The 14,319-nt window shown below is 35.4% G+C and overlaps 3 protein-coding genes across 3 annotated transcripts in view; 1 reads left to right on the plus strand and 2 right to left on the minus strand.

The window, feature by feature from the left end:
• The first annotated feature begins 1,234 nt into the window (after positions 1-1,234).
• LOC107719996 (small integral membrane protein 22) lies at positions 1,235-3,839 on the plus strand. The gene is made up of 4 exons (XM_016527559.1): positions 1,235-1,341; positions 1,936-2,081; positions 2,154-2,221; positions 2,328-3,839. Exons 2-4 carry the CDS (start codon positions 1,955-1,957, stop codon positions 2,373-2,375), a joined length of 243 nt encoding a protein of 80 aa, XP_016383045.1. The 5' UTR covers positions 1,235-1,341; positions 1,936-1,954; the 3' UTR covers positions 2,376-3,839.
• A 416-nt stretch (positions 3,840-4,255) lies between these two features.
• On the minus strand, positions 4,256-9,673 carry LOC107719995 (protein rogdi homolog). Its single transcript, XM_016527558.1, has 11 exons — positions 9,502-9,673; positions 7,681-7,752; positions 7,499-7,581; positions 7,280-7,334; positions 6,946-7,026; positions 6,701-6,796; positions 5,927-6,025; positions 5,741-5,854; positions 5,590-5,639; positions 5,340-5,466; positions 4,256-4,363 (listed from the first exon to the last, which is right to left on the minus strand). Exons 1-11 carry the CDS (start codon positions 9,577-9,579, stop codon positions 4,322-4,324), a joined length of 897 nt encoding a protein of 298 aa, XP_016383044.1. The 5' UTR covers positions 9,580-9,673; the 3' UTR covers positions 4,256-4,321.
• Positions 9,674-10,184: 511 nt separating this feature from the next.
• Positions 10,185-14,319, minus strand: part of LOC107719997 (putative oxidoreductase GLYR1) — a 12,181-nt gene continuing 8,046 nt past the window's right edge. The window contains exons 10-16 of the mRNA XM_016527560.1: positions 13,786-13,885; positions 13,628-13,738; positions 13,451-13,537; positions 13,254-13,416; positions 12,984-13,166; positions 12,471-12,595; positions 10,185-11,842 (exon numbers count right to left, since the gene is read on the minus strand). Of these exons, the coding sequence (XP_016383046.1) occupies positions 11,768-11,842; positions 12,471-12,595; positions 12,984-13,166; positions 13,254-13,416; positions 13,451-13,537; positions 13,628-13,738; positions 13,786-13,885 (844 nt within the window). The 3' untranslated portion in view covers positions 10,185-11,767. The remainder of the gene's footprint in view (positions 11,843-12,470; positions 12,596-12,983; positions 13,167-13,253; positions 13,417-13,450; positions 13,538-13,627; positions 13,739-13,785; positions 13,886-14,319) is intronic.

Genomic DNA, 14,319 nt, shown 5'->3' on the forward strand with positions numbered 1-14,319 from the left:
ATATTTCAGTAATTTAAGAACACACTTACATGTTCACAGTTCTCTGAAGTCAGTTAATAGTAACATGACATGCAGGTAAAAAAATTAAATGTTATCTTTTTAAGTCTTTTATTTTGACTCTTTATAGCAAATTAAAAATATAAAAATTATATTGTAGGTTATATAAATATTAGTTACAGTACATTCATTAAATGTTGCTATGTCAAGTACGGAAGTAATTGCTTTATGAATGTAACTTAAATTGAAAAGACAAGGAAACTTTCAAAACAGTGTATGTGGAATAAAGCACTGCAAAATTAAGTGAGTGTCTGGAGTCTGAGATAATTATTAAAACAGCCTCCATGTATGTCCAGTTCACACAGTGATCGGCTACCAGTGACTCTCACATCCAATCTGAACCAGTGACTTTACACGATGATCAATATATGTGGAAACATCACAAAAGCAAAACAAAGCCATATTATGACATTGGTGATGATGACGTATGATTTCTTAAAATAAAAATAAAATAATATTCGTGGAGTAGCTGCTGACCTATGTCCAAGAAGACGGTGCCATCATAGCAGTGCTTTAAAGGTTTATGCACTGTAGCCTATTATTTAATCAATTACAAACGGCAATGTTTGTTATAATGATTAGCATTTTAACTACAAAAAAACATTTCTCAGTAGGTATGTAGCTTATATAGTAACAGAAACACTGGCTATATACAAAATAAACAAGAAATTAAGAATGACACAGAATACTCCAACAGACTAACTTACATAAATTTTATTAGGCCACAGATACATTTGTAGAGGTTTATTTCAAGCACTGTTGTAAGCACACTGCAGTACTAGTCACCAATGACAACTAGGTAGGCTACTAATCAAACTATTCAAACAAAAATTTGTCTCACAAATGAAATAAAAAGCTTAGCACATCAAAGAGTAAAAACTATATTAGCATGGTTAATGGTTAAGCACAGGTTATTCGCTTCTTGTTTGCTCTGCTGTGTGCCTGTAATCATTCAGGCAGAACAGCTCAGACGATTTATCATATTACACAAACTTATTGTTTTGACACTGTTGCAGTTAATTCTTCACATTGAAACTTCTTTACCTTTTCGAAATAATCCATTAAACAAGTTGCGATTTGAAGAGCGTGCACTAATATTTTCAGTACCATTCGTTTGCGCGTTGTCTCAAGGACACGCCCACAATATGAGAACTAATGAATATTCATGTGACTCCACCCACTGGAACAGTTTTTCACAGGAACTGAATATTACACCACACCTGTTAGCGCCACAGCGACAGGTGTAACGCAGTAACCCGGAAATACGACAGACGAAAACAACAGGTGAGTGGTCGATAATTCCTCTGAAAGATACATTAGAACAATTTATGACAAATTAGGCAAAATAATAAAATGTTTTACAAAAATAAATGTGTGTTATTTACGATTAGTCTACATAAGGATGGATCGAGTTCTTTGATTTTCCTAACTTTAAAGATTGTAAGATTAATAGCTTATTATAAAAAGAAACGATAAAATATTTAAGTATTGATATAAGTGTTAAACGCATGAATTTGAGCTCATAGTCTGCCATTTTTTAACCGGATAAACGTACGAGTAAAACAATGACTAGAAGCGGCCATTGTTTCCCCTATCGTTTCTAGTTTCTTAATTCAAAATATATTTTTCTAAAGTTTAAAATATATATTATACCTTAAGATTCTCGTTGTGGTTTATTATTACAAGTTTATCTCTTTTACAAGTTCTTCTGGTCGAAAACTAGTAAAGACAAAACTTCCCGTTTATTCAGGATGTCATCGGAGTACATTTGAATGTTGAACAGGTTGGATTCGTTTATGGGCATCAGGCTTTTATTTTCTCAGTTTGTATTTTGAGATATTTGTAAGCAGCGTAATTAATATAATTCCCTCCATCTAGGAATCTTCTTACTGAAGTCATGGATAAGAACATACAACAGGATTTTGAGAACCAGTTCAATGATGTGGTCTCAAGACTACAATCAAAGAAGATGTTTCAGTCGGACTGGGACATTGCCTCTTTCGCAGTTTTCTTCATCTTTATAGGCAAGTAGAATTAAGCAAAAATAAGAAATGAACATAAGTAAGAATCATTAAGACAATGTTAAATGTCCATAGGCATGGTCCTGTTGCTGGTTATCTTGGTTCTCATCCGCTGCTGTTGCTGCTGCTGCTGTGATGAGAAGGTCAGAATGCTACTGGTGTAATCTCACAGATAACCTATCTATAGATTCATGAAACAATACAACTGTCATGACATTTGCGGTGACAGCAACTGTTTCGACGTTACAGCCAAGAAGACAGAAGGTGGGCATCGACAATATGGGAATGGAGCCGTGATCTTCCAGAAACAACAGGCACCATTACATCTATTGTTTTCCTATCAGTTTTGCCACCTAATCACTATTTATATGTGAACAAGTAAAATAATGGAGGTAGGAGAAAAATATTTTAGGTAGATACTTCCTTATAGGGATGATAAAAGCAAAAACCTTCCCCTACGGTGTAAAAATACAGCTAATATTTACCCAGGAAATCACATGATTGAAGTTACATTCCATTATAGATACCAGATCCACTTCATCAGAGAGAACACAGATTTTTATATACAAGCATGCTCACCAGTTTTGAAGACATTGGTTACTTTCTGGTTACACACTTTATTGAAGCAACTTTCCTGGATGGAAATGAACTTGTTTTTAGTTGTCCATTGAACAGTTTGTTTAATCTGTTAATCTTGTACCTGACTGTTAAGACTGAATCCACTTAGCCTACACCTTTTCACTGAATTAGCCTTGTCCAAGATTTAAGTGTTTTTAGTAGATTTCTTTCAAATGCTTGACTTTTAAATCGGATTATATATATATTAGAATACAGAACCTACACACTACAGAAGATAAAAAAAGAAAGAAAGAAAAAAGTTTAAACTTGACTGATGAGACTTCTCAGATTTTAGAAAATGTAAACAGATAAGCGATGCTTTACTTGTGAAAACTATACCTTAGAAAAATGAGTATCTATATTTGTTTAACTTTTTTAATGTACCACATTGTTTGTATAAATTTTAGACTTTGTAAACAAAAAAAATAGATACATACCTTCAAATGAACAGCATATAGCAAATAAAATGTACCTTTGCCTAAATATCAAACATGGTACTTTATTTAGACAATGGCATTGGATCATTTATTCAGTGTAAAGAATTTTGAGAAATGGGACAAGAGCAAAGTAAGGTTCATAATGTTCATAGTACGTTTATTGCACAAAATATTCCATATTAAGCGTGAAATATACATAAATAGCTTAGGTTTTACTTAAACATGAATCAATAATCAAATGAACATGCATGAAATCAATAAGGACGCAAATCAAGTGCATTTAACATGAAATAAATAAAAAATGTAGCAATAAATAAAACAAAGCTGACAAAGTTAAATAACTTTCTGTAATGATCTCAAACCCTGAACGGCATCTGAACTATCGCTCAACATGTTGCTTTTCATCATGGAATGATGCTTATTAAAAACGCTGAACTCGGCTCCATAAGCAGCCATCCACAGGAATGCGTGTAATTTTTATGGAATTATGGAATATGAAGCCCTGACATGCTCACTGTTATCTGTCATTTAGTGTTAATATAGTCACACCACAGTTGAGTCACAATGGCAAATACACTATTGGTCATTAATGCACATTCATAAGCATATGCTAATGGTCTCAATGCTTTCACTTTTCTGCACCGATGATAGTCCCTGGCATCAGATAATGTTCAAGTGTTAAATGTTACAACCCCCTGGACTAAAAGGCAAAAACACTGGTAAAATTAGTCTGACGAGGTCGCTCAACAAATCAACTGGAGTATTTCACAGCTTTTGTGACAAAAAAAAAAAGAAAGTAAGCATTGTGTATTTAGTAGCATTTCCTTCCTAAAGCCTAAACACATATTAGATGAGGTTAACTTCAATATAGGATAGATTACTGAAAAAGTCAACAATGACATATACTGCATAAACAAAAAATGTCACTGAATACCTTCATCTGAAGAGCCTGTTGTTTCAAATGAACGAATTCAGTCCATATACTACATACACAGCGCACTCTACCTCTTCTGCAGAACATATGCTGAACAAGCACACAAAATGAATACACGGTCATATAGTAAAGTCACAACAGATTATTTCACGGAAATTGTTCATGGTATTTTTTTTGTTCCTAGTGCATCCTAGAGCATAATTAATTTGATAATTTTTATTATCATTCACTGTAGAGTTTTGGTCAGAAATAGCTTAAAATGGTCTGTAGTTCCAGAAACTAGAGAAAACAGAAATCTGCAAATAAAAGGAAAGAAATGAACATGAAAATGTATCTTCTGTTAGGTAATGAAACGTATTGATTACAGCATTCCATTTAGATCTGCTCCCCTTGTGTCAAAGTTTTGCAAAGCAAATGGTGGATCACAGGTATTTGAATTAGTCTACAGGACAATCATTAAGAACAACTGGTGAGTTTACACAATGTTTTCAACGCTGATAATAATAAATGTTTATTTCTTAAGCAGCAAATCAGCATATTAGAATGATTTCTGAAGGATCATGTGACACTGAAGACTGGAATAATGATGCTGAAAATTCTTTTCATCACAGGAATAAATTACATTTAAAAATATATTCCAATAGAAAACAATTATTTTAAATTGCAATAATATTTCACAATATTACTGTTTTTACTGTATTTTTGATCAAATAAATGCAGCCTTGGGGAGCATAAGAGACTTCTTTCAAAAACATAAAACCAAAAATAAATCGTACTGACCCCAAACTTTTGAATGGTAATGAACTGGTTTTTACTGTATTTTTGATCAAATAAATGCAGCCTTGGGGAGCATAAGAGACTTCTTTCAAAAACATAAAACCAAAAATAAATCGTACTGACCCCAAACTTTTGAATGGTAATGAACTGTTCTAGGTGGAATACAAAAATGAGTGCTGAAAAAAAATACCACCAGACATGCATGTCTCACAAAAACAAATACATAAATAAATAGAAAAAAAGCTTGAAAATCATTGTTTGTAATTTGGAATGATCCTAGTAATTCTATTAATCAAAACCAATAATAATAAGAATAGATTAGGTATCACAATATCAAGGTAATTAATAAATAATTATTGCAGCACTAATTCTAAACTGCCCAGTAGCTCTGATAACCCTCTGATGTCATTCTGTTACCATGCATTGTTCTGAAGTGATGACGGTGACTGTGCAGGTGAGATGATAATCGCTACATTATCAACAGGACACACCCACCTTATCTTTGAGCTGCTGACAGAGCTGCAGGGAAATGGTGAAAAACACCAGAGTGTCATTCAGCCACGGCACCACGCACTCCACCTTATGGACGTGGCTCACCTCGAACTTGGTGTTGTTGTATTCACTTGAGGAGAAAAAGCAAATGTTACAAAAACTTTATCAAGCAGACCATTTTTAAAAAAACTGTATGAGACAGACTGCTGGTGCTGCAGCATGAAAACAGGAAATGTGAAATGTGAGCACTTACAACATTGCTCCTGGATTATGCAGCACTGAACTTCCTGCTGATTTGAAGTTCTAACAGAAAACAAAAAGATTGTGCATTTTAAAACACACACACACGTTCTTGTTAAGAATAACTAAAAAAGTTCTTTTTTTTTGTGCCAATGGCTTGATACCTTAGTAGTGTTAGGCTGCAGTACATGTAGTTGATACACTGTCAAACACAGTTTACTGAGATTGATATAGAAGTTCACCATCACGTCACCAGGCATTGGAGGTGTGAACATTTTCTAGAAAGAACAGGAGAAACATTCACAAGAGCACATTCCACATTAAGATCAAGTGACGATCCGCATACTAACCATTAGGCCACTGGCTGCGAGCTCAGGAAGAGTCATACTGGCCGGGGTTGTGAGTCTGTTTCGGGCTCGGGTCAACTGAAGCATTACTGCATCCATAAGCTGAAACACGAATCATGTCACTGAGTGCAATCTCACTTCACATACAGTACCAGTGAAAATGTTCAGACTGTAAGGAAAGAATGTTCCTATTTCAGAGTAACCTGTAGCACACAACAGCTTCAAATGTACTCACGGGAGAGTTCAATTATGCACATATGAACCACACAAGTACACACGAAGAAAACCAGGGGCCAGTTTTCTCAAAAACATTTCTTACGAATGTTCTAGAGAGAAAACTTATGAAATACAGTATTTGGATTACTGAAAAGAATCTACTTAAAAATCATTGTAAATAACCTTTTATAGCTGGACTCTACACAATCAAATAGGGACCTATTTCTAGGTGTGCTCTCTAGCAGAGCACACACAAGTACAGCACACAAGATAGATGGAGCACAACACCTTGAGACATGCTCTTTGAAAATGACTATGGCGCGTTAAAAAAATGTGACCAAGTGCAGAGAGTAATAAGAAAGGTAATCTGCAGGCAGCACAAAAAGACAGCCGCCTTCTTTAAAAAATTAGATGTTCTTAAGTAAATATTTGAGAACTTAAGAATTTACATAGTATTTGTTTCAAGAAATTTCTTATCTTCTTTCTTTAGAAGATTTTTTTTTTTGTGAATCTGGCCCCTGGACATCAACTGTAAATATTTGTGTATGGTGAAAAACAAACCTTATTGACTTCAGCTCCAGTTTTGAAGTGATAACTCTGGTCATGGCTGCTTAGTAACTGCAGGGCCTGATTCACATGGTTTCGGGCATCCTGAATCTAAATAGGGGCAGGATGTGTTTTAACAGCTATTTTTATAAGATATAAACCACTCCAAAGGAGATCATGTTGAAATAAGGCATTTTAAAGATCTTGTTTTGATTGATTGATTTTTTTAAAGATCTTAGAGTAAGAGAAAGAAACATTACCTGCTGCAATTTCCACTGTTTATCATCTCGGAATGCAAAATGCATTACTTGACTGCTTTTAGCAACTTTAATGTTAATATCCTGCAGAAAAAGATTTTTTTTTTTTTTTTATTATTCCCATTTTATATTGATTCTAATAATAGCAAAAGTAATCACTGAGCTCAGATAAACTGCATTGCAAAGTGTCTTTGCAATTCCACTGGCTGACATAAAGATGTTTTGTTGAATATAGTATCATACATTTTAAAAAGGCCAATTGAAGTACCAGAAGCAAAGCAGTGCCATTCATGCTGAAAGCTGACTTTATTTTCATGATGGTGTGAAACACACTTACAGCCTGAGTTAGAGCTTCTCCTTGTAGTGTCAAAACACCTTTCACCTGGTCCATCCTAAAAAAAGTGCAAATTAAAAAATAAATGAAAATGCAAGTATTTCTATACATCTTCAGCGCTGTACATATTCCCATAAAACTGTAGTAACAAAAAACAAACATGACTGTATACTTTAAATCTAAAATTATCCAAACAGAACAGTCTTGTTTCATGGCTCTTACGTTGAGCTGCCCAGAATGAAGTTCTCTTGTTTCAGCTGTCCTTCCAGACCTGGTGACGGCATTGAAAAACGCCTTGATGCCTCCTTTGGTGAAAGCAAACAAATGTTATTATTAATGCCCTTTTTTGCACAATAATACAGAATTATTCTGTAGTAACCTAATTTTTAAGTATCTGAAGTTACCTTCAAAATGTCTTGCAGCTGTTTCAGCACCGCATGCACCTCTTCTTTCAGCAGCCAATTAAATTCCTCCTCCTAAAGCACCCAAAAAGTTGCCTTCAATACATATTTCACTAAAAATATACATTCTGTCACCATTTACACACACTCATGACTAATGTGTGACTTCCTTTCTTCTGCATTTTTCTCTATACAGTGAAAGTCAATGGTGCCTGAAGCAGCCATTCTGCCTTTATTTTAAACAAAATAACAAGTCAACAACACAAGGGTGAGTAAATTATTTAAAAAAAAACCTTCAGACCTGGCGTCCATTGGAATGGACATTACATTCCAATGGACGCCAGGGAAGTCGTGGCCTAATGGTTAGAGAGTCGGACTCGTAACCCAAAGGTTGCGGGTTCGAGTCTTGTACCGGCAGGGATTGTAGGTGGGGGGAGTGAATGTACAGCGCTCTCTAAAAATGTTAATTTATGTTCATGCTAGCCTAATACATTTTCCCTCAGCATAATTTTAACAATTTCAAGTGTTAATATTTCAAGTTATTTTGAAAATATTTCATTTCATTAAGTTATAGGATTTTTTCAAAGTTTAATGTCCATCCCAATGGACATCAGGAGTCAAGAGATATTAGCCAGCACTCAGTTAGTTCATGCAAAGAAACAAAATACCTATAAGCATTTCATAGCTAAGCTATGACTTCACAATTGATTTATTTTATGTATATAACCTGTTTTTCACACAATGTTCCTTTAGAGTATATAGTCATAGACTTCCTTGAACACCTTGTAAATGGAGAGTTATCCGATCTTGACTGCTTGGATTCAGGAAATGAGGCAGATGAAAACGAGAGTAAGTGTAGATGTTGAGAGTATAGTACAAAGTTTTATGCCTTATATAATATGTAAATTGCAGAAAATGCATATGAGGTCACGAGTGAGAACATGGAAAAAGAGTTATAGATGTGATTGTTTTGTTATTGGATAGGACGAGGGACAGAGGAGATGCATGCATGCTTGAAGAACTTGAGGTGGCAGCTGAGGTTGAGGTAGAAGAAAGTGTCAGAGGATCAGGAGGAGATTACAGTGAACAGAGAGGAAGATGATCATGAGCAGATGACAATAACCAGGAAGCATGAGATTAAGTGGCGCCATAGGCCATTCACCACAATCATCGATACTTCCTTTCAGAATCATCTGATTTGGGAAGTTCCATGATAACTGAATGCAAAACTGATTTCTTGGGGTTACATTGCCCACAATCATCCAACCCATTCAATCCGCCAACCTCCTATGTTAAAAACATGGCCTTTTTTAATCTAAGATTTCATGGCATTTTACGTTCATTTAGTCGTGGCGTCCATTGCAATAGACATGAAAAAATACCAATAAAAACACGAGTTATCAAAAATGTTTTTTCCCCCCTTTATTTCTATGCTGGAAGGGAGTAAAAATCAACTGGGAATTTTTTTTTTTTGCTCAGCAGGTTAAAAAATTCATTTCTGGGCGAACTATCCCTTTGATTCGGTTGCAGAATTAAATCAATCAGTATGGTGCATTACTGGAAGAAACAGTAGCAACAGAGCAACGATGACAAGGCAGAACAAATCAGTGTCACGACTGTTTAACCATTCACACCAGGATGAATTTGGACTTTGTCCCACCAGCTGCTCTGCAAAACTGCACCAACAAACTCTGCATAGCAAAGCAATGAACACAATTGCAACTGCAATCCACCTGAAATCTGACTGCTCTTAATCAAACCATAATAACCTCGCGTATGTCTGTGAAGCAGCTGACATGTATTACACGCAAACCAATCTCTCACCAGCACAGTCCTCTCCGCTTGACTCGCGGCCGTCATCTTCGCTAGTTCAGACAGAGTAGATCGCTCTGCTCCGAGCATTACAATTCAATGAAGCCGTCCTAAATCTGCTGAAAATAACTCGAGCAGTCCGCTATTTAGTGTGCCTGCTCAGAGGCAGAGTTGCCAGGTTTTCACAAGAAAACCCGCCCGATCGCTACTCAAAACTAACCCAATCGCGTTTCGAGGGGGTCCCCAGTTAAAAATCGCGTTCCGGGGGGTAAAATACACGTTTTTTGGCGGGGTTTCCCTGCTAAAATTCGCATTCCAGGGGATAAATATGTTTTTGGAGTCGCTTCAACCCGCGGCAACAGTAGCCCAATTCCGCGGGAAAAACGCGGACTTGGCAACACTGGTCAGAAGATCACTCGTAAACAATTAGGTTTGATACGCCTCCTTTTCCTGAACTTCCGGTTGGTGTAACCTTGAAATCTTCCGGCTTGGAAAGGACAGAGGATTTTTCCGATTGTTTTTTTTTTTTTTTTTCACAACGCGAAACCATATTTGAAAATGAATTTCCATAAATAAAAACTACATTTGAACAACAACAAAAAAAAAATTGTATATGGTATTGCGCTTTCATTTAATAAATATGAACTCCTAGAACAGCAATACGGACATCAGACGTAAGAATAAATAACCAGCTGGACATTCTGTTTGTTTATTTAGAGGGTTCAGTTGACCGCACAAACAAAAAAGAAAAGAAATTTCACATTTACATGAAATTATAAATAGCTCCAATTATAACACCAACACCTTCCTTGCACAACTGGTATGTCATTACCAACTCTTGTTTAAGCCACAAAAATCAAACCATTTACAGTAAATAAACCCATTCGCTAAGACAAAAGAACAGTCTACAATATTAAGACAACAGATGATTAATAAATTCAGTAGAGTAAAACTGAAAGCATGTTATTCCATGTATTCAAATAACCCAACCCTTTGATGGGGATATATACAAGGTCTTAATCTTACAGAGTCACAAAATTCTCATCCATAACCAAGCACTTTAAAGTCTTTTTTTTTTTGGTCAGAACAACAATTTATAGAAAAGGAACCACCCTGTATTTGTTCTGTGTAGTAAAAAAAATAAATAATAATAATTACCAAAATGACCATATTATACGCCACTGAATTTATGGCTTGTAATATCACTAAAAATTAACAAATGCAATCATAATTTAGGGATAAAATGCACCATAATGTTAGCTTGACTTTGTTTTACATTTTTCTTTTTTTATGAGTCATAATGGTAATTCAAATAAAAACTGGCAAGTCAATTAGTTTAATTAGACAAAAAAATAAAAATAATAAAATAAAAAGCAACAGATCACTCTGCCAGCCGACTGACTTGGACAAAATATGACAAGTCCAATTTTCCAAATAAAGCAAACCAAATAAAAAAAACTTCAAATTATTTTTTTTCCCTCCACAACAGCTGAAAGAATTAAATGCTGTGATACAAATGTGGCCCTAAAGTCGCGCTGGAAAACAGGATGTTCCACTGCAGAAGTGATAGTCAAGACTCAATAATGGGAATACTGGATGCTTTTCAGCATTAGGTTCATTGGAAATGATGAATAATTTCTTGTGTGTAATTATTACAGCCAATTTCAAATAATAAAAAAAATACTGCATTTCTGATAAGGCAATAAAAACAAAATAATTTACTAGTGAACAAGTGACCTCTAAAACTAAGGGTGGGGGGTGGGGGGGTTAAGAAAATGTATGGCCAAATTGCACCTGACATGATGGCAATCTTTAGAGATAAAATAAATACTATCTATCTTATATGGGTATTAAGGCAATGCATTGGCTTTTTAATTCGTCGTGCTCCTCAAGCCTGTTTGTGATCAAAAGTTCATACTTTACAGATTTTTAAACTTTGAAAATTACAATGTGGGAATTCATTTGTAAAGATTTGAATGATAAATAAAAACCCTAGGATCTTCAAACAACACTGCATCGTATGCAGTAGCCTTAACGAAATGCGGATATAATACACTGCACGTTCAATCATAAGATAATCATTTGCAGGGAGTTTAATAACCTCCCACTGAGCATATGTGCAGCAATATTACAGTCAGTGCAATGCTTAGATTAGGCTGCTAAATAGATCCCATTACACATGGGAAAACATCAATGGTGCCCAACAAAATTCATCAGCAGAGGAGAGAAAGACAGAGGGAGAGGAACAAAGTAGGTGAGGTTTGTGGTCCAGGACGCATTAGTGAATATAAGCTCTGTAGACTGCAGACATGTCATTGTCCGACTGGTCCAATGCTTTTGCCCTCTTGTATACCTGCAGAAGTACGAAATAATGCATTACTTCAAATGGAAGCATAAGCCGAAATTACATTTAGTCTTAGAAAAAACAATTAACGTTTAATGACATTTAAGCTGATAATAATTTTCCTTTTATGGCCAATAACCGATAAAAAAAAACAGAAATATAAATTTTATACTATAGATACTAAATTCTATATTATCTATACTAAATTCTATTGTCTAAAAAATTAAAAACACTAAAAACTAAAATTTAGTTTTAAATGCTACAAATGAATTTAGGCATCACAATATTATGTATAACGAAAAATGGATATTCATTTTGAGATTTGCTAAAGATTACATTTAACCGCTTTATTAAATTAGTGTTTTTAAAGATTAACTGAGTATTATATACTGGTAAAAGTAATCTAAAAGTAAAAATAGGGGAAATGACTATTAAATATCTATATACTTCAATTAAATATGCATATTACAGTTTAATTCAGTTCTTTGGTTAAATTTAGATTACTATCAAATTGCATTACAGAATCTAAAAACATATACATTAGTTAGCTACATGGTCAATCTACCAAAACTCAATGAAGCATCAATTGTGGCCATATTATAATCCATTCAGCTACCGAATACTAATGCTGTCTTACCTCATTTGCAGCAGCCGCCATTGGTGTTGGATGATTAACCGAATCTCCCATTGAAATGGCTAATCTCAGATCTTTCTGAATATGTTTCAGGTAGTAATCAGGTTTGAAGTTGCCCTGCAAGATATCTGAGAAGAAACAGGTCAAATGTTAAATAAATAAGCTCAATTCTAGTATCATTTTAATAGTTCCAAAAAGTTAAACTATCATACTGTGTTGCCTCTAGATTCTAATAGTCACCAGTTTCCATTTGTTTTATAAAAGTTCTGTAAAGTTCCTTGGAAAATTTGTGCAATAAATGACTATATTGGCTTTTGGGAGGACACCGTTTCACATTAAGACCAAAGACTACGATCTCCAAGCAGCACCATGTTACAGAAAATGGCTAATTGGCAGGAAGATTCAAAGGTAAACTCAAATCTACCAACACATAAAACATAGCAACTATGACAACTGCTATTATAAACGACTATTATACAGAGAGACTTCTAATCAGAATTGTAAAAGTAAGCCTACTCTGGCATTTCTGGTCCACAAACGTGCTTGCCATTTGTCCTTGGCAAAGAATATCCAAGAATGTTTGTTGTGACTGTCCCGTGGCCTGCGCCAAGGTCAATCCCTCTGCGATGGTTGCCATGAAACTGCCTTGAACCATGTTAAGGATCAGCATCATTCGTGCAGCATTTCCTGCTTCCCCTGCTTCGATAGAAAAGAAAGTTAATATCATGTGGAAACATGCAACATCAGCCTCGTATACAGCCACACGGCACGACTGAAATGTAGTACCTATGAAGAAAGACGTCTTCCCCATTGCCTGGAAGCAGCTGCTACAGTCTTCATAAACACTGCGGTCTCCTGCAGCAACAATGACCAGCATACCGTCATTGGAAAGCTGCTGGCTGCCCGAAACCGGAGCTTCTAGGAATCTGCCGCCTCTGGATGTGATGACCTACAGATTCAAATGAACCTTATGCCGAGTTCACACTGCACGATTTTAGCCCGATTTTCATCTCCACGTAACATTTGCCTGGTCTGATTCCCTGTAGGACTCCACTAGGACCCAACACAAGCTGAACAGAAATAATACTGTACATGTAAACCAAAGACAGAGCAGCTTGACAGATTGAAAACAAAGAGCCATTTACAAAACATTGACCTACATCTCTGGCAGCTTTTGGGTCTGATACACAGGAAAATGTGATATCGCACATGGACACAACTTCTGCTGGTGTTCGTCCTAATCTGGCACCTTCTGAAAAATCATTCACACACTTAGTGTAACGTCAGAAGCAAGCATATTTAAACCCTTTGATTGTACCTTTTCTGCCGTGCGATTCCAAACAGTCACAACATGCCCCATCTTCAACAAATTAGAAACCACACCACTTCCCATCAGCCCTAGTCCAAGGAACCCTATCCTGTTGTGAAAACAAATAAATTATATTACAAACATTACAGGTATTATCAGCATACTGATTTAAGAGAATGGTTTAACAAACACTGGTTGCAGAATATTTTTTGATTCACTATAAAGAACCAGCTCACAAGAGTGTCTGTGAATCGGACAACACTGGTAGTGAAGTGCACTTGTTTTTGCATGCGAAACAAAAACACGGGTCAGCAGAACACTGTGGTATCTGCAGAACAGGATGCACTGTACGAATTCAAATGCAGACAATTTAAATAAAAAACAACAACAGCAACAACAAAAAAAACCTTTTTTTTTTTGTTGGGGAAAAAAAAACTAATTGCAAAAAAAAAAAAAAAAATTTATTTGGGTTGATTTATTAAAGGGGTCATATGATGCGATTTCAATTTTTCCTCTCTTTGGAGTGTTACAAGCTCTTGGTGC

Source organism: Sinocyclocheilus rhinocerous, unplaced genomic scaffold, assembly GCF_001515625.1.
Source record: "Sinocyclocheilus rhinocerous isolate Xijiao unplaced genomic scaffold, SAMN03320098_v1.1 scaffold273, whole genome shotgun sequence".
Taxonomy (NCBI): domain Eukaryota; kingdom Metazoa; phylum Chordata; class Actinopteri; order Cypriniformes; family Cyprinidae; genus Sinocyclocheilus; species Sinocyclocheilus rhinocerous.